This window comes from Macaca nemestrina, chromosome 9 (genome assembly GCF_043159975.1).
Source record: "Macaca nemestrina isolate mMacNem1 chromosome 9, mMacNem.hap1, whole genome shotgun sequence".
Lineage (NCBI taxonomy): Eukaryota > Metazoa > Chordata > Mammalia > Primates > Cercopithecidae > Macaca > Macaca nemestrina.
The window spans coordinates 11,410,360-11,433,222 of NC_092133.1; the positions used below are offsets into that span (position 1 = coordinate 11,410,360).

At 48.0% G+C, this 22,863-nt stretch overlaps 1 protein-coding gene across 7 annotated transcripts in view; it reads right to left on the reverse strand.

Moving 5' to 3' along the window:
• Positions 1–22,863, reverse strand: part of LOC105469795 (BTB domain containing 16) — an 80,162-nt gene that overhangs the window by 46,933 nt on the left and 10,366 nt on the right. For 3 of the 7 annotated variants that reach the window (XM_011721352.3, XM_011721339.3, XM_011721368.3), the window contains exons 2-9: positions 22,472–22,664; positions 20,785–21,234; positions 17,103–17,162; positions 15,243–15,394; positions 7,690–7,763; positions 5,373–5,516; positions 1,601–1,690; positions 293–407 (exon numbers count right to left, since the gene is read on the reverse strand). In XM_011721352.3, the coding sequence (XP_011719654.2) occupies positions 293–407; positions 1,601–1,690; positions 5,373–5,516; positions 7,690–7,763; positions 15,243–15,394; positions 17,103–17,114 (587 nt within the window). In that variant the 5' untranslated portion in view covers positions 17,115–17,162; positions 20,785–21,234; positions 22,472–22,664. Of the gene's footprint in view, positions 1–292; positions 408–1,600; positions 1,691–5,372; positions 5,517–7,689; positions 7,764–15,242; positions 15,395–17,102; positions 17,163–20,784; positions 21,235–22,471; positions 22,665–22,776; positions 22,793–22,863 lie in introns of those variants that run through there. The other 4 variants (XM_011721363.3, XM_011721376.3, XM_011721358.3 and 1 more) reach the window with 3 other exon arrangements.

Sequence of the window (22,863 nt, forward strand, 5' to 3'; positions counted from 1 at the left end):
ACTGTGTATACGCATGAAGTCTCTCCCAGTGGTAGAAATCCCCCCCATTTGCATTTCATTCCTGCGAGTCGAGAATCGTTTGGTTAAAACTAGTATGTTGCTGGAGAGATGGCTCACCTGTTATTGTGAATGAGTGTCTCAGTTCCTTTCCAGGCTCAAGGCCATGCTTGGCACAAAGACACCTGAGGTGTCTTAGCCCAGTGAAGAGGAATGTTCTACCAAATGGGCCAGGAATTGCCCTTCCGATTTCCCCCAGGCCTGGCTCTGCCCGAAGTCAGCCTTGTTTCCTTACCTTTGAAACAGGCCACTGAACTGGAGGATGTGGGCGGAAGCCAGCACCCCCAGTACATCTTCCAAGTTAATCTCCACCTCACTCACGTAGAGGTTCTTCAGGGCCGTGGCGAAGGCTGGGGAGACACAGCCAAGACAGCCGTCAGTGTGGGGCTCTGCACACAGGACACCACCCAGGGCCCTCCCTCACTACTGCAGCTGGGCAGGCAGAGGTGCCCTTAGAGAAAATGCACCATCTCTGACCTGGATGCAGGCACCACCCGGAAGCTGACGGTCTATGCTGCCAGCCTTCCCAAAGGAGTTGAGGCTGAAGCTAAAGAAAGCAGAGCTTCTGCTGAAAGGATCCTCCTTTAAGCCTGTTCTCAGGGGTGAGACCATCTTGGGTTCTCTCCTAACCTGGGGTCTGTGGCCTGTGCAGGAATGTGACTACTCAAATATGTGCAGAATGTTGTGTGCAAGTCATGCATTTTTTTTTTTTTTTTTCTGGAGACAATATATATCTTATAGCAGATTCTCCTTGGAGTCTGGGGATTTCCAAAAAGGTTAAAGACTCTCGGAAAGAGCTAGAATAATTTGATGGTTCAGGAACTGAACTGCATGGCTAGGGGCCAGATGGACTTGGCTGATTCACCATCAGAGTGTCCTCTGGTGACAAATGGCCCAACTAGTGCTGAAGTTTCCTCACCAAGCGATTCCTAAACAAGTGCCATCACATGGCCTCCCAAAGTGCTGGGATTACAAATGTGAACCACCGCACCCAGCCCATAGATGCATTTTTAAATATCTGTTTATTTTGAAATAGTTTAAGACTCATAAGAAGTTGCAAAAACAAGAGAGACAGGGGCAACAAATAAGTCTACCCCTGAGTGGCTGTGAGGGGATGGGGAGTGAGCCCAAGTTCGGGGAGGCAGGGGGTGGTCCTTGGCAGGAAGAGGCAGGTGAAGTGCTATTTGGGAGCAAGGCTGGGCCTGATGGTTTCCCTGGGTGGGTGTGAGACTAGAGCGGCAACTCCTCTTGCGCTGGGTCTGTCTCTGAGAAGCCGCTATCTTTTCCCGGTCTCTGCATCCTTCACACCCTTTCTCGATGACAAGAACCTCTCTTTAGTAATATTCCACCTTCTTCCATTTCCCCAAGTCACCCTAGCCTTCTCGCCCCTTCTTTCTTTGCACGTTTGGGCCTTTTGAATAAGAGAGCACTGAACACTGTCTACTGTTGGTTTGTTTTGCTTCGCTGTTGCTTGTTCATTTTTAAATCTGGGAGGACCATTTGTTCAATGGCATTCTCAGAATATAGACAGGTATATACATACCGACTTTAGTGACCAACGGGTCATTGATCTTCAAGGAAATGATCATCCTCTTTGCAGGGGATTTTTCTTTGGTCTTCTTAGGTGATTGAGCTAGTAAAGGCAATGAGATGATGATGGATGGAGGTGATAACCATGGTGAAGACACAGTGGGAGGCACCCACCACCCTGGCATGACCGTGAGGTATCAAGACATGTATCACACTATATTTTCTTTGTTTCATAGATGTAATCTATCTATCTATCTATTTATTTATTTAATTTTTGTGTGTGAGATGGAGTTTCACTCTTGTCACCCAGGCTAGAGTACAGTGGCACTGTCTCAGCTCACTGCAACCTCCGCCTTCTGGGTTCAAGCTATTCTCCTGCCTCGGCCTCCCAAGTAGCTGGGATTATAGGCATGCACCACCATGCCTGACTGGTTTTGCATTTTTAGTGAAAATGGAGTTTTACCATGTTGGCCAGGCTGGTCTCGAACTGCTGACCTCAGGTGATCTGCCCGCCTTGGCCTCCCAAAGTGCTGGGATTACAAATATGAACCACCGCACCCGGCCCATAGATGCATTTTTAAATACCTGTTTATTTTGAAATAGTTTAAGACTCATAAGAAGTTGCAAAAATAGTGCAGAGTTCCCTCATATCCCTCGCCTAACTTCCCCCAACGATCCTGCATAGCCCTCTGCATTGTCAAAACTGAAAAACTGATGCTCACACTGCATTTTACATATTTATGACCTCCCTTATCCTTTCTCTTATTAGGCTGTGAGCAGTTTGAGGGCAGAGTGAACCGCAGTCATCTCTGAACCCAGAGCACCTGGGGCAGTGCAGGCAGGCAGTGGGAGTGCCACCGGCTGAAGGGTGAACATGGGACTGAGGTGTCCATATGGTGGCTACTGTCACTCTGCCCCAGACAGCTCCACTCTGGGGACCCCTGCCACCGAGGATTTCCAGGAGGAAGGGAAAAGGTAGCCCAATTCATTGCTAGCCAATGCCATCCACTCAGTCATCCTAGAATGTGAGTTACAGAGTGGCATTGCCCTCAGGTCTCCAGAGGTACCCCACAACCTTGGCACAAAAGCCAAGGCCCTACCAGCAGCCCCAATTCCTACATGGCCTACAATCCCTGCCCACCGCTCTGCCCATCACACCCCCACCTGCCCCCCCACCCCCCGCCCCGCCCACCAGCATGCTCCACGGGATGGTGTGGGACTCCCGCCCTCCCTCCCTCATCAGGGGTCTTCTCACTTGTCCTTCCCTCTGAGAGGCCTTTCCTGACTCCAGATGTAAGGTAGCACCCCACTCCCCCGCTAACTGGCTTTATTCTTCTTCAGAGACTAACTTGACCATGACCTTCCATTTACTACTCTGTGCCCCTGTTGTGCTTTTCTCCCTGGCAGCTCAGCTGAGGTGGTTCACTCACCGCTCCATCCCCTGGGCCCACCCCAGGCTCGCACACACTGGTGCTAGTAAATATTGGCTGAATGAATGCAGCACGTGGATTCCATCACCAGGGAGCTCAAGGTTCCAGATAATGAAAAATGATGTGAGCCAGAGCCAAAAAGTCCATCATCCGTGCAGCTACAAAGAAAAAGAGAGCAAAGGATCCTCTGCCCTCCGTTTCCCCGCGCTGTCGTCCATCACCTGGCTCTGTGCTGGCTCTCACTCAGCAAACACTCACTGAGAACTTCCTAAGCACCAGGCTTATTCCACTCTGGGTCACATGCTTCTCCGGCATGACTACACGGCCTCCCATCTGCTCATGCCAGCCTGCCATCCATCCCATGGCAGGGAGTAAATGGGAGGATGCATGTGAGTGCCTGGCACACAGTAGGCATGCAAGAGGTGGCAGTTAATATTATAATGTGTCACAGTATTTGTCATGCTTTCCCATCATTTTGGGTTTGTCTGTCCCCTCAGATGGTAAGCTCCTAGCACAATGCCTGGCATAAGCTAAGCATTCCACATAGGAAGGAAGGAAGAGAAGAAGGAAGAGAGGGAGGGAGGGAGGGAATCAGTTCTGTCAGAGTAAGTGAAAGGCAGAAGTTCAATATTCCCTCCAGGTTGAGTAAAACCCCCAAATCGGATAAGATATCAATAATTTGTTCACACTCTTCTCCAAGGTTCTCCAAAGCCAAGGTGGTTAGTTTGTTTTCGGTAAGTGGGCCACTTCCTTCTTGGATTCCCCGCTAGAGAATAAACACGTCCTCTCCAGACAGCTGCTCCTCCACTCTCCATGGAAGGAAATCGAGCAGCTGGAGAGCCTGTGCATTCTGCAGAGTCCAGCTCTCCAGGGTCTGGTCAGAAGTTCCAGGATGAGCAACACAGATGATCTCAAGAACATGCAAGTGATAACTGTGAGACAGGTATGCAAACCACCATTGTGAGATATGTTCGCTTTCAAAGGCACATGAAGGACTCTGACTGTTCCTATTGAAAGACATGAATCCCAGGGCTTGATCAGTCCATGGAGCTTGTGAGGAGACACTGGAGTCGTGACAGTCCAGGGCACTGGGGTTTCATCTCTGCACCTTCCCTCTTGTCTCCCAGCCAGGCGCAGCCTCTAGCAGGAAGGCTTGGATCAGAGTGGCTGTCTTAGCAGGGCCAAATATTTTCATTTTAGTGACCCATTCTAGACACGTTAAAGACCATAATGTTAATGACTCCATTTCCACTTCCAAATTCTCCTGCTTTTCCATGAACTCACTGTCTGGCTCACCAGAGCCTTTCACAGATGGTCTGGTGAATGTTTTGACTTGGGTACAGGGGAGATGGAAGAGCCCAGTCTGGCTGTTGAAGACACTGGGACAAAGGTTTCAGAAGAGCACACAGGCTCATGAGCCAACACCGAGGTTGCCGCAGTCCTGCAGAGCCCAGCTGGCTCTCACTGCCTGCACCGCGGGGAAGGACTGAGTCAGATTCCCGCAGGCAGCGGGGCTCTCCCTCCAGGCTCAGGCTCAGGGAGGGGGAATGACTGGGGGCTCCGGCTGCCTGTCTGACTCTAGAATAACAGGGCTTTGCTGTCATGTCTTGGAAATGAAAGCCCATCATGACTGGTATGCTGGCTGGCTTTGGGGGCCTCAAATTTTCCATGGCACCTGCTTATGAGTCAGCCCGAGGGGATGCCAACCTGTAGCCCAAAGCAGCAGCTGGCAGTGCAGATGGAGACAACTTAGAGACCAGGTGAGAGGAGGCTGGGGTGGTCAGGCCTCCCTGCTGGGAGACAAAGAAAGAAGTGGCCTACATTCTTTTTGGAATGAGGTAGAAGAGAGATGAGAAGAGAAGAGGAAAGAAAAGCAAAGACAACAACAAAATAGATGCACACATATGGGCCTTGAATAGCACACTTAGGGCCAAAGAAGTCACAGATATCAGAACTCCACCTTCCTTCCAAAAAGCTCTTCAGAAAATTCCCCACAGCCCATTTTTCCTTTTCAAAGAAGTAGGTAGAGTCTGTATGTCTGGGCTGGCCAGACAAGACTCGGGTTATTTCAAGGATAATAATTGGCATGTACTGAGTGCTCGCTGTGCGCCAGGCCTTGTTCTAGAACCTCACACCTAGTACTTCCTCTACTCTTCAAAGCCGCATCCTAAGAACTATTATCCCCATTTTACAGTTGAGGAAACTGAGGCTGTCATGGGATGAGATAACACCGTGGAGCCTTGCTCTTGACTGCTAGAGTGACCGTGGTCTCAAAACAGATAACCATGTTCCAAGCTGGGACCCTCAAGCTAGAGGGCACTGAGGCTCCAGCACTGGGCACCAGAGAGGAAGTACCTCGCAGAAGCTCCTCCAGCTCCCTCAGGGGGTATGTGGTGCCCTGCATCAGGGCTTTCAGGTAGAGCTTGGCCAAGGTCTCAGACTGAAAAAGCTGGGGCTGATGGAGTTCCCATTTGAAGCCCAGGCACTCGAGAATCACATCTGAGGAGAGAAAATGATGCTGAGCAAACACATCAATAACGTCCCCACCCAAAGATGCATCAGCTTCCTCTCCCCCAACTCCTTTGCTCGGTGGATCATTAAGCAGATGAAGCAGGCAAGCAGCAGGCATCTCAGAAAGGAAGTGGTGAAGTGTGGGCCTTGGGGGCTTAGTGGCTTTGAGGGGGACACTGAAGGAGTCTTACGAGGTCACCCAGGACATGCCACATGTCCAGGACAGCTGTCGGCTAACAGCTGTAGGACTTCAGAGGCACTCGCGCTGCCCTCCAATGTGGGGAATCAGGAAAAGCTTTGTGGAACAGGGACGTTGTCTGGGGCACTCCTGGGGGGCCAAGGCAACAAGAACGTTCTGGCTTCCCCTACGACAGTGTTTTTCAGCCCTGACATTGTAAACATTTTGGGCCAGATACATGTGTTTTGGGGAGCTGTCCCGTGCACTGTAGATGCCCAGTAGCAGCCCTGGCATCTACTTACTACATGCCAGTAGCACTCCCTCCTCAGTGGTGACAACCAAAAATGTTTCCAGACATTGCCAAGTATCCCCAGTGAAGCCAAATCACCCCCCGCTCCCTGTTGAGAACTACTGCACTATGAGTTCCAAAGCATGACCCATCTGAAATGTAATAGCAGGCCTACCAAAGAGAGTAGGATTCTCGTGACCCTCCCTTGACAATAAAAGAAGGCTCTTTCCAAACTGTAGAAGACTTTATTCGGGGCATCTAACCTGAGGATAAAATCAGTGATCACTAAAAGAGGCTTTTTGATAGAGGAGGGCAGAGGGCGAAACCGAGGATGCCAGGCCAGGTGAGGCTCGAGAGGTCATGGGGAGAGGACTCTGCATGGCTCAGCTCCTGTGTTGTTAGTACAGAGCTGGGGAAAGGAGAGGTGCCTAAAACCCTCAATCTGAATGCCAGACAGGACCTGTAGGGCCACTAGCCCCATCTACGTATTTCTTGGTTTTGCCATTAGTTTCACAGTGTGACCTTGGGTACCTGATTCTTCTTCCTGTTACTATTATTGTTATTCACCAATATTATGATATTGTTTGGTGCTGGAGTTCAGGGGGTTTGCATCTCAAATATTACATCGCCTTAGGTGGACTGGTTATGTTGAGTTAGAAAAAGTCTCAGCCCATTAGGGTGATTATAGGCAGGGGCAGAATTGTGGATACAACATATTCACTCACTGGATGTCAATTTCCACTTTCAGGATGGCCAATGCATGGCAGCCATCACTAATCAATCCAGAGCTCTTTCTCTCATGCCAGGAAATGGTCTCAGACTACTTCTCCTGTTCAGAGTTGAAGGTGAGAAAAGAATTTATTAGCCTCTCTTTGGAAAGGAGGCTGGCTCTGATCTCAGGCAGCCACACCATGCCGTAGGGTTTATCCAAAAAAAAAAAAAAAAAAAAAGGCTGCTTTAAGAAGCTGTCCAGCCTCCTCATGAGGCTCAATGAACCTTTTTCTAGCAAAAAAGAACCTATTCTGATTCTTGATCCTGCCTCAGAAAAGTCCTCTTGAACAAGTGCAGCTGTGAACGTCCAAGTCACGACTGGTTAGAGCCCAAAGAGACGGAGAACAGCTGCTTTATGCTTGCTGCATTCCGTTTAGTCTTTCAATACAAAGACTACTTTTTTTTTTTTTTTGAGATAGAGTCTTGCTCTGTCACCCAGGCTAGAGCTCACTGCAACCTCCAACCTCCTCTTCCTGGGGTAAGTAATTCTCCTGCCTCAGCGTCCTGAGTAGCTGGGATTACATGTGCGTGCCACCACGCCTAGCTAATTTTTGTATTTTTAGTAGAGATGGGGTTTTACCATGTTGTCCAGGCTGGTCTCGAACTCCTGACCTCAAGTGATTCACTCGTCTGGGCCTCCCTGCTGGGATTACAGGTGTGAGCTATTTATTGACACCAACACGTTTGTCTTTATCACGGCGAGAAGCATATGAAAATGTGTTTACCAAGCTTGGTTTCACTCACTGCACATTTGACAAATATTTACAGGGCACCTATTGTTTCTCAGATACTGGGAAGTGGATAAGAATCGCAACTTATGGACGAGCGCCCTGGCTTATGGGCTGGCTTTCTTCCGTAAAGACCACAAGATACCCCTGAAGTCAGCAGCATTCTGACTTAATCCACGGAGAACACAAACTCACCTGCTTCCGCACTTTGGATGTCCTTGTTCTTGAAATTCTCACAGAAAAACTTCTGAATTTGTGAAATGTATAACCTCAAGGGGAAATGCAAACATAAAATCCAGGAGTTAATATTGACATTTTTCTCCAACTACAACATGCATTATTCTAGCATAAACTTCCTTAAAGCACCCATTGATCAAGCTACTCATATCTCGCCCTTTGGAAGAGTTTCCTCAGGTCACCATTTGTCTGTCAATCTTAAAAATCTGTAGCCTTTCTCATAGCTGGCTTATAATGCTGATTCCTGTTTTCAGTTTGTGGGTAGGGCTTACTGAGGGGGTATTTGAGGTCGTACTTGGCTGCCTGAATGACACTTTATTCAGTGTCTAAAACATTATCTGGCATATAGTAGACACTCAGTAATATCTGCTGGGAGAAAAGAATAGAGGTTTCTGCTCATTTCTAGGATGTTAATTCATCAACGATTTTGTTTAGAGGTCATACAGGTCCCACTCTCAGTGTGTCCAAAAACTAAACTTAGCATCTACCTCAAATCCTACCCTGCTCACTCAGATTCTCATTTCAGGAAATGGCACCACCAGCCTGCAGTTGCCCAAGCCAGCATGCCGAGTGTGGTTACATCTCATCACTTGCCTGGATATTTTGAATTTGTCCATCTCTCTTTGCTGTTCTTGCTATCGCCTTCCTCCAAGCCCCTACGATCTCCCTTCAGTCACTGCCAAAGTCTCCCAGCCTCCAACCCTGCTCTGCTCGGATACCTGCCTCCCACAAAATGCAAATTTGGTCTTGTCTCTCTCCTGCTGAGCATCCTCCAGTGTTTCCCCATTGCTCTTGGGGGAAAGTCCAAACTCCTTAGCATGGCTAACCAGCTCCTGCATGTTTCTGCAGCCTGGTCCCTCAACGGTCCCCACTCCAGCCCTTCTCAGCAGCCTGCACCTGGACCTGCCAACTGCTGCTTTCGTCTCTTGCATGCACTACTCCCTCTCCCAAATGCTCTCCTCCTTGCCTTTCCCCTTGCTAAGCTCCTACTCATTCTTCAGAATGAGCTTCATTGCTGCTTTCTCTGGGGATGCTGGGCCAGTGGCTTTCCCCTTGCCCGTCCTGGGATTTCCCCCTTAAAACTCCTTCTGGAGTGTCTTGTGGCTGCCTGTTTACTTGTGTATCCTCTGCGAGACAGATTGGGCATGTGTTTACTGCTATGACCCTGGCACAAGCCATCACGCAGGTGCTCAGCAAATATTCATTAAATGAATCCATGACCACATAGATAAACACCATGGACTCATCATGCTAAGCCAGGAAGTGAAACAAAATTTGAGTCACATATTCACAGCTTAAAGACAGTCATCCCAGAAAGCCAGCCAGCCAAGAGACATTTGTGACCACAGCTGGTCTGTGTCATGCAGTGTCAACTTTACCATGCTGTCTCCAACAATCCCAGGAGACCCCGTGGGCCAGGGTGCATGCAGGAAGCATGGGTGGGAGCCTGTGTCCAGAATATTACCAACTACGTGCTGCCCTGTCCAAGGGGGGAGGGTGGTTGCCAATGACTCAGCCTAAGGCAGGCAGTGGGAGCTGGACTTGCTTATTCAATAGGAGCAGTGGAGATCTGACCCAAGCCACCCTCGCTTCCTCCCTCGATCCTCCTTGTGGCTTGGGTGACACGTCTGGAAAGAGCTGGCCAGAGTCAAGAGTTCAGACCGTGATCTCAAAATGGAGCCATGGACTTTGGAAAATATGGCACAAGGTCCATGAACTCAACTACCCTCACAAACATCAGTGTCATCAGCTGAGCCAAGGGGATGCCAGGAAACAGAGGTGAGCACACTGCCTTCTCCTGGGTGTGAGGGCTGCTTGTCAAGATATACCAACCATCATGTAGGCTCTGCCATTCCCAAGGGCTGCAGTTGATTTTAGGATCACTGGAAAAGTGAACGGAACACATGGCATCTGTGAATTGTCTCACTCTTTGGGACTAAGTGGTCCGAGGTGAACTCCCATTGCAACGCCTGGTGCGGGGATGCTGGGAACGTGCTGTTAGGCTGGAGCTCATGTCCCCAAGTCATGACCATGATGCAGAAAGGCAGAAGGGGAAGAAGGGGAAGTAAGTTTCTCATGGACACACGGACTTCCTGGAGCAAACTATCCAAAGGTCAAAATGCCAATTTGATGAATTAGAAAGAGTGACATAGACCTGGGGCTGGACCTCAGTCCTTCCATTTTCTGCCTCTTGGTCTCAGAGGAAGGGAAGAGTGAAAGAGTGAATGTTTGGAATGCCTGGCACGGACTTGCCTTTGGTTAACATTCTCTCTTTCATTGTCTCTGTGAAGGGTGCCAAAATAAAAATGGAGTTATGATGCCTTAAAAACCCTGACGGAGCCTGGCATGGTATCATGCTCCCGTAGTCCCAGGTACACGCAAGGCTGAGGCAGGAGGATCACTTCGGCCCAGGAGTTCGAGGCTGCAGTGAGCTGTGATCATGCCTGTGAATAGCCATTGCGTTCTAGCCTGGGCAACTGGGCGAGACCGCGTCCCTAAATCTCTTTTAAAAAACAAAACGGCCAGGCACAGTGGCTCACGTCTGTAATCGCAGCACTTTGGGAGGCCGAGGCGGGCGGATCACGAGGTCAGGAGATCGAGACCACCCTGACTAACACGGTCAAACCCCGTCTCTACTAAAAAAATGCAAAAAATTAGCCAGACGTGGCAGCGGGTGCCTGTAGTCCCAGCTACTTGGGAGGCTGAGGCAGGAGAATGGTATGAACCCGGGAGGCGGAGTTTGCAGTGAGCTGAGATCGTGCCACTGCACTCCAGCCTGGGCGACTGAGAGAGACTCTGTCTCAAAAAAAAAAAAAAAAAATTCCACCCAACAAATAGAGGTGGGGAAGGCCAGGAAGGGAGAATTCTCACACATGAATGCCTGATAATAAGAACTATCACAAAAGACTCTGCAAAACCTACAACTGCACACAAAGGCCATCATAACCTCACACACAAAAAAGTACTGCGAGAACATCTGCCTAGCAGCTCAAACTGGTGTCACCCTTGTTATGGATCCTGCTAGCCAGGGATAATTATCTCAGAGCAATGATGTAATCCTCCTCACTTTTCTTTTAAAAACCTTTGTCTTGCCAGGCATGGTGGCTCATGCCTGTAATCCCAACACTTTGGAAAGCTGAGGCAGGAGCATCGCTGGAGCCTGGGAGTTCAAGACCAGCCTGGGCAACATAGAGAGACCCCCATCTGTACAAAACATTAAATAAAAAATTTAGCATGTGGTGGCCATGTCTGTGGTCCCAGCTACTTGGGAGGCTGAAGCAGTAGGATCAATTGAGTCTGGGAGGTTGAGGCTGCAGTGAGTTGTGATTGCACTACTATACTCCAGCCTGGGCAACAAAGCAAGACCATGTCTCAAAACAAAACAAAAAAACTTTTGTTTTCCTTTACTTCCCTGAAAACACACGTAGTTTACGGTGGCACTGGTATTCCATTGCAATGCCCGTTCCGGAATAAACATCAACTACTTTTAGAGAGTCTTCCTCTCCTCTCTGTTTGTTATTTAGGTTAACACCTCTCTAACGTGGATCACTGGTTTCTAGTCCTACTATCCCAGAACTGCTCTCTGGTTAAAAATAAAACAAAATAAAAATATAGGGGTCCCTTCTTCCCATCCTCACCTCTTAAGCACGACCTCCTCCCACCCTTGAATGGACTTGGCATTGCGGGCAGAAAGGGAGAAAACCACCAGGCAGCTTCCCCAGCTGGGGACAGGGAGGGCTCCAGGCCTTTCCTAGAGCCACAGTCCCCTAAGCCTTCGTGGGGTGGGGGTGCCCCCTCCCCAGTCTGGCCTGAGTCACACTCCCGCGCTGGATCTCTGGGTTTCCATGACAGCACGCATCCATACATGCCAGTGGACCCCAGGGACACACTTGACACATGTGCATTGAGTGTATATGTGCCATACACTTTTCTAAGCTCCTTACATGAATTATGTCATGTAATTCTCACAGCAACCCTGTAAGACAGCATCCCCGATTCGCACATAAACTAAGGCACGAAAAGATTAGGGTGCTTGCAAGGAAGTTCACATTTCCTCCTCTCAGCCTCCTCTCCCACGCTCAGTGCCACAGAGCCTGCAAAAGGTCCAAGGCAAGAAGACCAGCAGCCTGAAGATCAGCTCCCCTGAGTGGCTGACCAGGAACTCCCTGCATCATGAAAACCCACAGACACGGCTGAGGGAAGTGTTGGCCAGCTGGGCACAATTACATACCCAAAATAGACAGGAAACTGGGAGCCTGCTCCCTCCGCTTTCCACCATGAATGACCCTTTCCATAACTCAAGAAATAGATTGGGCCAGCTCCTGTCCAAGCAGACAGCACCCCCAGGTGGGAAAAGCAGCAATGACACCATCCATGACATGAACACAGCTTGCCAGGTGGGGCAGAAACAGTCATGCAGTGCTTTGGGGACAAAATGTATGTTTCATGGAGCATTCCAGGCCCTTACTGACAGTGGAGTTTGCCATCTGAGAGTTGCCTGATGCCTGAAGGTTCACAAGAGTTACCAGGAAAAAGCCTTTCATGTTATTATCTAAAACACAACCTTTTTTCTTTCTAAGAAGTTTCTCATAATCACATGGAAGAAATTCCTCTTGTGAAGACAAAGAAAAGGGGTGTGTGGGTGTGTGTGTGTCTTTCTCTTTTTTTTTTTAAATTTTTTTATTTTTAGAGACAAATCTCGCTCTCTCTCCCAGGCTGGAGTGAAACGGCACAATCATAGCTCACTTCATACAGCCTCTATCTCCTTGGTCCAAGTGATCCCCCCACCTCAATCTCCCAAGTAGCTGGGACTACAGGTCCTGGCTAATTTTAAAATTTTTTGTAAAGACAGGGTCTCACCATGTTGCCCCAGGCTGGTCTCAAATTCCTGGCCTCAAGCTATCCTCCCACCTTGGCCTCCCAAAGCACTAGGATGACAAGTATGAGCCACCGTGCCCAGACACGTTTGGTTTATTACAGCACATCGGTTTCTCCCACACTCAGTAGACTGCCCCAGGGACTTCAATTCTTCATCCCTCCCTCTGTCCAAATCTTTTACCTCCATATTGCAAAATTTCTCTCCATAAGGAAATGGAGTGTGTTTTCTGTCCCTTGACTGGGAGTTTGGCCACGTGACTTGCCTCAGTTCACGGGGCCTAGTGGATGTGAAATGGTGGAAGGTCTGAAAGACACATGTGCTCCTGGACTTACCCTCATGCCCTCTGCTGTCACCATGATAAGCATGTGCCCAGGCTAGCCCACTGTCTCAGGAGGAGGACAAGAGGCTCACGGAACAGAGCCCAGGTGCCCTGGCAGAACCGATCCTGGATCAGCTGAGCACCAGATGCATGGCTGTAGACTTGCCCAGAACCCCTGAGAGTATCTGCTGCCTCTGGACATGCAGCTTCCCAACATCACAAAGCAGAGGGCCAGATGTGTAAAAGCTGCTCCCTGGAAGACCGGGTCCTCCGCCCCTGTTGTGCTGGAGGAAGGTGTTGTCCTGGAGGAAGGAACTGGGGAAGGTGCAAGGAGGCAGAGTGAAATAAAGGAGGTGTTGACTGGCAGAGCACAGAGCTGAGACACCCCAAGATGAAATAACGGGGATTAATTACTAAAATGCTGCTCAGGCAATAAAGAAAATAATTCTGTTTACTAAGCATCTACTATTTGCCGGAAAAAGTGCTAGGCATTTTCAATAGATGGCTTCATTTAATCCTCAAGATGACTCTTCATCTTGAAGAAGGTTCTATATAACCATTTTAGAGATGAGGAAACTGAGGCCCAAAGAGGGTTAGCCACTGACTAAAGGTCACAGAATTAGTAAGTGAAGAAGTGGGGATTCCAACGCTGTTGATAGACTGCTGTTAACAGTCCAAATGCCCAGCACCAAATGCCATTTCTGCACCCCATCCCTCAGGCCACTGCCTCCAGTTTAGCTCAGTAACTCCTAGGGACTTAGTTCCTGTTGCCCAGACCCTCTCATCAGCTTTTGGGATCACTTTGTCTGTATTCCTAGGCCTAGCTCCAGCACCTGCATCCCTGGCCTAGGCCTGGCACTAAGGAACTCAGCAACGGAACAGGGTTGGCCAGTGGCTCTAGAGAGGGAAGATTTGGCTACTCGCTGAACAAAGATTGAGCAGGCAGTTCTTCTGTGCCAGGTGCTGCCCTAGGAGTACAGTCCATGCTCACTTTGATTTGGCTGTGAGCTCACAAGACAGATGCTGCCAGCCTAGGGATGGTAGTGGCATCAAGCCAGGTCCACGGCACCAGGGAAATGAGGTATGCCTTCTGCAATAGGGGTGGTACAAATTGCGTGGTGGCTCAAGCCTGTAATCCCAGCACTTTGGGAGGCCGAGACAGGCGGATCACGAGGTCAGGAGATCGAGACCATCCTGGTTAACATGGTGAAACCCCGTCTCTAATAAAAAATACAAAAAACTAGCCAGGCAAGGTGGCGGGTGCCTGTAGTCCCAGCTACTCGGGAGGCTGAGGCAGGAGAATGGCGTAAACCCAGGAGGCGGGGCTTGCAGTGAGCTGAGATCCGGCCACTGCACTCCAGCCTGGGCGACAGAGCGAGACTCTGTCTCAGGAAAAAAAAAAAAAAAAAAAAAAATTTGATCCCCAGTGTTGGAGGTGGGGCCTAATGAGAGGTATTTTTGTCATAAGGGCAGATCCCTCATGAATAGATTAATACCATCCCTCGGGGTGAGACTTCTCACTCTCTCAGTTCCCACAAGAGCTGGTTGTTAACAAAAGCCTGGGACCTCCCCTCCTCTCTCCTGCTTCCTCGCTTGCCATGTGATCTCTGAACCCTCGGCTCCTCTTCGCCTTCCGCCATGAGTACAAGCAGCCTGTGGCCCTCACCAGAAGCTGAGCAGATGCTGGCGCCATGCTTCTTATACAGCCTGCAGAACCTTGAGCCAAATAAACCTCTTTTCTTTATAAATTTCTGATCCTCAGGTATTTCTTTACAGTAACAGAAACAGACTAAGGCAAGGGTCCAGCTATGTGTTTCCAGGAGAGGCAAGAGAGAACTCATCACATGGGGAAGTGCGGGTCTAGCCTGCTGCTTGGAATACTATGAGATTGAGAGAGGATCAGTTGATTGGGTGAAAATGGACATTCACAAGCTGTCTACACACTGAGCCAGGACTAAGTCTTGTTTGTCAAAAAACCAGTTGGTTCCTGGATGATAAACTCAGAATCCTGTTTGGGTTCAAAGTTCCCAATGGGAAGAAAAATTGTTTAAAAAAAAAAAAAATCAATCTTTCTCTGCCCTTTTGTCACCACCCACATTCTCAGAGGTAGTAGTCACTTATGACCCTGTCGGTGCCTGAAAGCTGGCTCCAGAGGGAGCCTTCCTGGCAGATGTGCCCTTGACAGCCACTCCAGCCAATCAGAGTGGCCCGGTCATCAGCCACTCCAGCCAATCAGAGTGGGCCGGTCATCAGGCACCTCCCCTCCCAGGAATGATGGGCCATTCCTTCCCACAAATCTTTAAGTCTCCCTACCTGTCTGGGTTCCTCAGAGCTTCCTCAAAGTCTATGCTCAGAGCCTTGAACATCTGGGAAAGTGAGAGCAGGTCCCCAGTAAAAGGCTGTTTGGGGAAACGCCACCGGTTGGTTGAGCCAGCGATCCGGCGTTCCAGCCGAGCTCTGTGCTGCTTGGTAATCAAAGAAAGAGAAGACATCTTTTTTTCTAACTTCACATAAATGCCAGATTTTCCAAATTGTACAGCAGGAAGGAAATCAAGACAAATTTTACAGTGCTGGTTAATTTTTGAACATGGCTAATATTTCTCACGAGACATCTCAAGGTAAAGACGCTGTATTCCACAGACCAAGGATCTCAAGCTACAAAGTAATTTGGAATTTAGGATCTAAGACAAGAGGTGCCAGAGGGCAAGAGGTCAGGGAGAAACACTGTTTTTTGCAGGTAGCTCTCTGAAGAATCCACAAGCAGGGATGGTATTATGCTTTAAGTACTGTCCTTTGAGTACTTATCCTAACTTGTCATACAGAGAGATATTAAACTGTGGAGATATTGGGCAAGGAAATTTTTTTAATGGTGGTAAAATATACAAAACATAAAATTTTATCTTTTTTACAGTGTACAATTTGGTGGCATTTAGTACATTTACAATGTTATGCAACCATTACCACTACCTAATTCCAGAACATTTTCATTACCCCCAAAAGAAATTCCATACCTATTAAACTGTCACTCCCTGTTCCTGCGTCCCCAGCCCCTGATAACCACTAATCTGCTTTCTAAGATTAGCCCCTATGTTCTGATTTTATGTTTTCACCTGTTCTGGGTATTGCATAGAAGTGGAATCACACAATATGTGGCCTTTTGTGGATGGCATCTTTCACATAACATAATGTTTTCAAGGTTCATCCATGTATTGGTACTTCATTCCTCTTTAAGGCTGAATAATATTCCATTGTGTAAATATTCCACGTGTTGCTTATTCCTTCATCAGTTGATGAACACTTGGGTTGTTTATACCTTTTGGCTATTGTGAAGTGTGCTGTGAGTATTCATGGACAAGTTTTTGTTTGAACACCTGTCTTTTTATTATTTTGGTTATATACCCAGGAGCAGAACTGCTGAGTCTTTGGGCAGGGGCTTTTACTTAGACATTTTCTTGAGGTTCCAGGAGAAATTCAGCAATTTACATAAAACAGAAGGACAATACCCAGCATGGATGCAAACCTTAGACTGAAGGCCCAAAGCAACCTAGCAAGGAAAAAAGCACCAGGAAGGACCCACAGGAGTGGATGTCATTGATCCCAAGCCAACCAGGGCACCAATGGAGAGGTGGCGAGACCATGGGCCACGGACTAGAGCATCTGAGTTCAAATCTTGTTATTGCTACTTTCTAGTTGTGTGACCTTGAGCAAGTTATGTAACATTCTGAGGCTGTCAGGTCTCATGTGTAAAATGGGAATAACGGGTGGTGGTGGTGACAGTAATGGTCATCATGACAATGATGGTGAGGATGGCGGTGGTGGGGATTCTGGGGATATCATCTTGTTTCCAATGTTGTAAAAAGTATAAAGTAGAATAAAGTTTGGGAAATATGCCTTAGTATAGTGCCTCGAAGATGGTGGATGATTAAAAACTGTGGAATCTGAGTCTAGATATAGTGCTGCTCTCATGTGAGAAGTAAAACATTGCCAGCTCAGACCACAAGCCTGCTCTCTGAACGGCCCGCTGCCTGGACACACTCTTTCCAGCCGAGTCAGCCAATAACGCTTAAGGTCCTCGGTGGTGCAGGACCCAGCTCCTTGTGGAAATTTGTCAAAATGACCATAACCAAGTGCTTCTTCTCATCACCTACCTTCTTGAGAAACTGATCTACTTACCGTGTTCGACATTATCGTGAATGAAAGTGGAGATTACACAGGAAAGAAAAGATAAGCAACCTAGAAGACAAAAGAGGTAAAGGTGAAATTTTCCATACTTTTCAAAATATTATGGAGGAGATTGGCCTAAAGAATCTATATTTTGCCACAGGAACGATAATGAATAAGCCTTGAATGTGGGTTTTTTATCAATCAAGAGAATATCTTGTTGTTGCCGTTTTTTGTTTGTTTGTTAGTTTTTTTGTAAGCAGATGAGTAGACAGATAGATCTCTGCTGTTGTTCTGGGAAAGTGGCTCAGATCAAGCAAAACAGAAGATAATCCTCTGCCAAAGTGAGGAAGACCGAAAGATAGCTATAAGTAGGCTGATCACATAATTGATCATTCAGACCAGGGGACTAAAGGGATGATATTAATGATTAGGCCTAGACAATGGCTGTAGGCCAGGGCTGCCCTGGAGTCCTGTAGACTGATGGTCATCCTGGCTTACAGGTCATGAAAGAAGACAAGTGGAAGGACTTTCCAGCTATCTCTGAACATTATCAGGGCAGTTGGGTTACAAGCAACAGAAACCCATTTGATTATGGAGTTGGGGGGAGGTTAAGATAGATTGGAAGGATGGTGATGAGAGGAGGGTCTCATAGACTCAAAAGGAAACTGGAGAACTCTGGGAAAGAACAGGAAGCAGCTGCAGGGGCCTGGGTGGCATGCACCAGCAGTTGGTGGCTGTTGTTGTCAGGCGCTGCCTCTAGCATGAGTCGGCTCTCCCACAGTCCATTTATGCAGGGTTCTATTCAATCCAGATTCTCAGCAAGAGGCCCCAGCTGGCCTGGCTTAACTCAGGGGCCCACTCTTTGGCCCCTGAGGGCAGACACCTTGACTAATTCTCCCAAGAAGAATGTGCACTGGTGAGTGGGTAGTTCCCCAGAGCAACATCAGAGAAGAGAAGAAGTGGACAAGCTGGTAAAACCAGCAGAAGCCATGTCACTTGATGACTAAGAACCTCAGTTGACCTCCCCTTTGCTCCCCAAACAGCACTTCACCTGCATCACAGTCATGGCTATGTTCATCCATTCACCAACAAACATTTTCTGTGCAGTCGCCATATGGAAAGAGGTGTTAGCCGTTTCTGAGAGACAGCAGTGAGCAAAATGCACATGATCCTTGCCTCATAGAACTTCCATTCCACTTGGGCAGACAGGCTTTTCTTTGCCTTTTAATTGCCTTAATTGGACTTTTTAATTGCAAAAGTATTAATAATATATGCTTGTTGTAACAAGCGAACCAATACAATGACAGGAAAGAAAAATTTAACATAGCTGCATAATATTACTTTTTCTATTTTTGAGACAGGGTCTTGCTCTGTTGCCCAGGCTGGAGTGCAGTGGTATGATAAAGGCTCACTGCAGCCTCAAATCTGCTGGGCTCAAGTGATTCTCCCACTTCAGCCTCCCTAGTAGCTGGGACTACAGGCGTCCGCTACCACACCTGGCTAATTTTTTAATTTTTCTAGAGCCAGCATTGCCCAGACTGATCTATATTGCCCAGACTTGTCTTGAACTCTTGATATCAAGCAATCCTCCTGCCTTGGCCTGCCAGAGTACTAGGATTATAGGCATGAACCACTGTGCCTGGCCCTATAATATTTCATACAGTAACTGCATCATTATTTATTAAAATATTCCTCTGCCAAGTCATTGAGGTTATTTCCTATATTTTATTCTCATAATAAGAACAATGGAAACAATATGCATACACATTATTATGGCAGTTTGTGTACATGTGTGTATGCATATATCTATACATGTTACCTATATCTCTATCTGTATATATATGTGTGTGTGTGTATATATATATCTCTTTGTGTTACTATTTTTATTTCTATGAAATAGTCTTCCAAGTGGTATAGTTATGTCAGACATCTGTATCTTCAATTGTTGTTGCTGTTTTTTGTTTGTTTGTTTGTTTTTTGTAAGCAGATGAGTAGACAGATAGATCTCTGCTGTTGTTCTGGGAAAGTGGCTCAGATCAAGCAAAACAGAAGATAATCCTCTGCCAATTCATTTGCCCCCAAATTGCAGCAATTAACATTTCTATCACCAATTTATAAGTGTTGTTTTTTTCACAACATCTCCAGTACTAGGTGCTATCATCATATTTATTTTTGCCAAGCTGGTGAGTGTCGGATGGTTTCAGATTCTTATTTTAATTTGAACTTTCCTGGCTACCAGTGGGGTTGAGCATTCTTTTATCTATTTATTGGCCCTTTAATTTTTCTTTTCTGAAAACCGCCTAATCGTAGGCTTTCCGCATTTTTCTACTGGGTTACTGTAGTTTCCCGAGCATTTTTTAAGGAGTTCTCTAGGTACTGGGGACACTAACATTGTGTCTGCCATACATGTTGCAGAAGTGTATCATTTGTCTTTTGACTTTGTTTATGGTAAACAAATTGTTTCATTAGGTATGAAAATATGTTGTGTGTGTGTGTGTGTGTGTGTGTGTGTGTGTGTGTGTGTGTGTGTGTATGTATTTCCTTTGCCAATCTCTAATTTGAAAACGTATCTGGGGGCCAGGCCTAGTGGCTCATGCCTGTAATCCCAGCACTTTGGGAGGCCGAGGCAGATGGATCACCTGAGGTCAGGAGTTCAAGACCAGCCTAACCAACACGATGAAACCTTGTCTCTACTAAAAATACAAAATTAGCTGGGCATGGTGGCGCATGCCTGTAATCCCAGCTACTTGGGAGGCTGAGGCAGGAGAATCACTTTAACTCGGGAGGTGGAGGTTGCAGTGAGCCAAACTCGCACCATTGCACTCCAGCCTGGGCAACAAGAGTGAAACTCTGTCTCAAGGAAAAAAAAAAAAAAAGAAAGAAAAAGAAACGTGTCTGGATACAAACACGGCCCTGGTGTTTGTACCCACCTGCCGGTGTTCTCATTTGCTATTGCATCCATGTATGCATGTGTGTTAAGAGCATCTTTGTCTGTTCAAGTAGCTTTCGAGGTACACTTGGGTTTAGAGCAATGTGTGTTTTCCTTGATGGCTGAGTTTCCACCTTGCATGAGGAGGCTTCTCCCACCTCAGGGAACACATACATGCTTTTCTGATCCTTTTACCTCACAGGAGCCAGGTTGATGAACTGAACTCCTCCGCTTAAAACCCTTCACCAGCTTCCCACTGCCCTAGACATAGACCCCCGAATCCTCAACGTGGCCTAAAGGAATCTGAGAAGAGAGAAGAGGGTTCCATTCTGAAGCAGACCTGGTCAGCACAGAATAAACCCCACACAGGACTCGCTATGCCCACGGAGCACCGCTTCAGTTACAGAGAGAGGGAGGCTGGGGATGGCACTCAGCGACCCAAAGCTCCTGCTTTCTTAGATCAATATCTAAGAACTTTTTTAGCTGATCTTCAAATCCAGGGATATCTCAATGGCCTGGAAATGTGTTCTTTTTTCATCCTACCAGGCCACCTGCCCCTTCATGTGTTTTGAGAGCCTGTGCCGAGGTCTCTGTGCGTGGGCAGGAGCTACCTACAATGGTATCTCGGCTCCCAGACCCCTCCTGATTCCCCAAACTCCCTCCCTGCCAAGTAGACCAGAAGGACCCAAGTCTAAGCAGCACCTGTCCCTAAGACACCCTTCTTGGTCTCTGAAGTGGCTGAAAAGTACCCATCGCACTTACCGTTCTCAAGCCCTCTTGCCCACCACCGGCGTGTTCACAGCGGGAGCTTGCTGAGTGGAGGAACTCGCATCACACTGGCCTCTGAGTTACAGGAGAGCCGGGGGCTGGGCACCTTCTGAGCCTGAAGCCCGGGAGTGCTCATCACATCTGGGGCTCACCCTTTTCTTCTTATGGGCCAAGGTGCTTTGACAGGGGGAGCTTGCCTTTGGTTTCCTGGGTGGTTGTGAGCACCACGGCAACAGCAGGGAAGGTTCCGAGCACTTCCTGTTCCAGGGCCGGGTTTCAGTTCCGGCTGGGGCTGTGTCCAAGGCCCTGGCTGATGAGGAGAAGATGTGAGTGATGGCATCTCAGAGACCAATGTGGGTGCCAAGTGCTTCCATTCCTGTTCCTCCTGGGGCAACCCAGGACAGAGCCTCAGTGAGAGTCAACCCCCAAATCCTCAGGCCTCATCTGTAAAAGGAGGAGATTAGACTGGAAACTTCTCAGATCCCTCCCAGCTCTGGCATTCTGGGGTCCTCTATTTCTAGTGTTTTCTGGGTTTTGACAAAAATATTTCAATAAAAATTGAGGGTTCTGCATTATTAAAAACTATGCCTAATGAGGTACTTCATTGATTATGATTTTTAATGCTGCTCTCTCTGGCAGCTAAGGACTGCCTAAAAGTCAAGGACAAGACTAAGAGCCTTCAAGCTGGCATCCAGAGTGAAGACGTTTGTGTTTCTTTGTTTGTTTTGTTTTGTTTTGTTTTGAGATGGAGTCTCACTCTGTCGCCCAGGCTGGAGTGCAGTGATGTGATCTTGGCTCACTATAACCTCCGCCTCTTAGGTTCACCGGGTTCAAGCAATTCTCTTGCCTCAGCCTCGTGAATAGCTAGGATGACAGGTGCCCGCCACCACATCAGGCTAATTTTTGTATTTTTAGTAGAGACCGGGTTTCACCATGTTGGCCAGGCTGGTCTTGAACTCCTCACCTCATCCGCCCACCTTGGCCTCCCAAAGTGCTGAGATTACAGGTGTGAGTCACCGCGCCCGGCCCTGAGTACAATCTTGCAGTGTCCTCAGCAACGTGGCCTGTGAAGCCCATGACCCGAACTAGGGGATGGGGAGGTAGAGGCCACATGGGTCAGGGCCACATGGGTCACCACGGGTTCATCAGAGGCCTGGACCACCACCCCAGGGATCACAGTAATCCCTAGTTACAGTAACAGGAACCCGGAGGCAGTACGGCCTATAAGACCCGATGCCAGCCTCTCCTAGGTCACATACATCCTAAAGTAAAACAGGAAAGTAGCTGTGCTGTCTCCTGTGGCTGTGATCTAGAAACTATGAAATACTCTAGAAATGGGAGGTGCCCCTGAATTTATCTCCCCCTCAGCCCTCAAATCCTGTGATTCTACCCCTCCCAACACCGTATTCTGCTTTGCAGAGAAGCTGATCACTGTGGAATGTTCTGTGAGTGGCTTACCCATCTCTGCATCCCCAGAGCCCAGCAACCAAACTTGGACTTTAGAAAGTGCTCTATAAACATCTGTAGAATTGGGTAATTGGATGTACTAGTCCGTAACCACCACTCTGCCTGTGCACATGCTTGAGTGCCACATGCATACGTGTGCACATGTGATTATGTATGCATAGGTATGTCTGCTTCTGTGTTTGGGTATGAACATGGCCCTGGTGTTTGTACCCACCTGCCTGTGTCCTCTTTTGCAATTGCATCCATGTATGCATGTGTGTTAAGAGCATCTTTTGGCTGTTCTAGTAGCTTCCAGAGGTGCACTTCAGCTTAGAGCAGTGTCTCTTGTTGTGCACTGGATTTCGGGTTTGGGAGTGAGATGACAGGAGGTTTCGTGGTAGTATACAACTGGTCCCAGCAACGGCCACCTGGTTGGGGAAACAGCTGATTGTCAGGTTTCTGGTGTTTAGTAGAAGCAGCAGCAGCTGGTGCTGCAGTCAGGATTTGAGGTGGGGTCCAAAGGAATCCACTGCTGCTCACCTCTCAGTGTAGCTCTTCTGGCGATCAGGAGGTAGGGCGGGACGTGCACAATAAGAAAACCGGTGGGAGAATAATGTAGGCGACAAG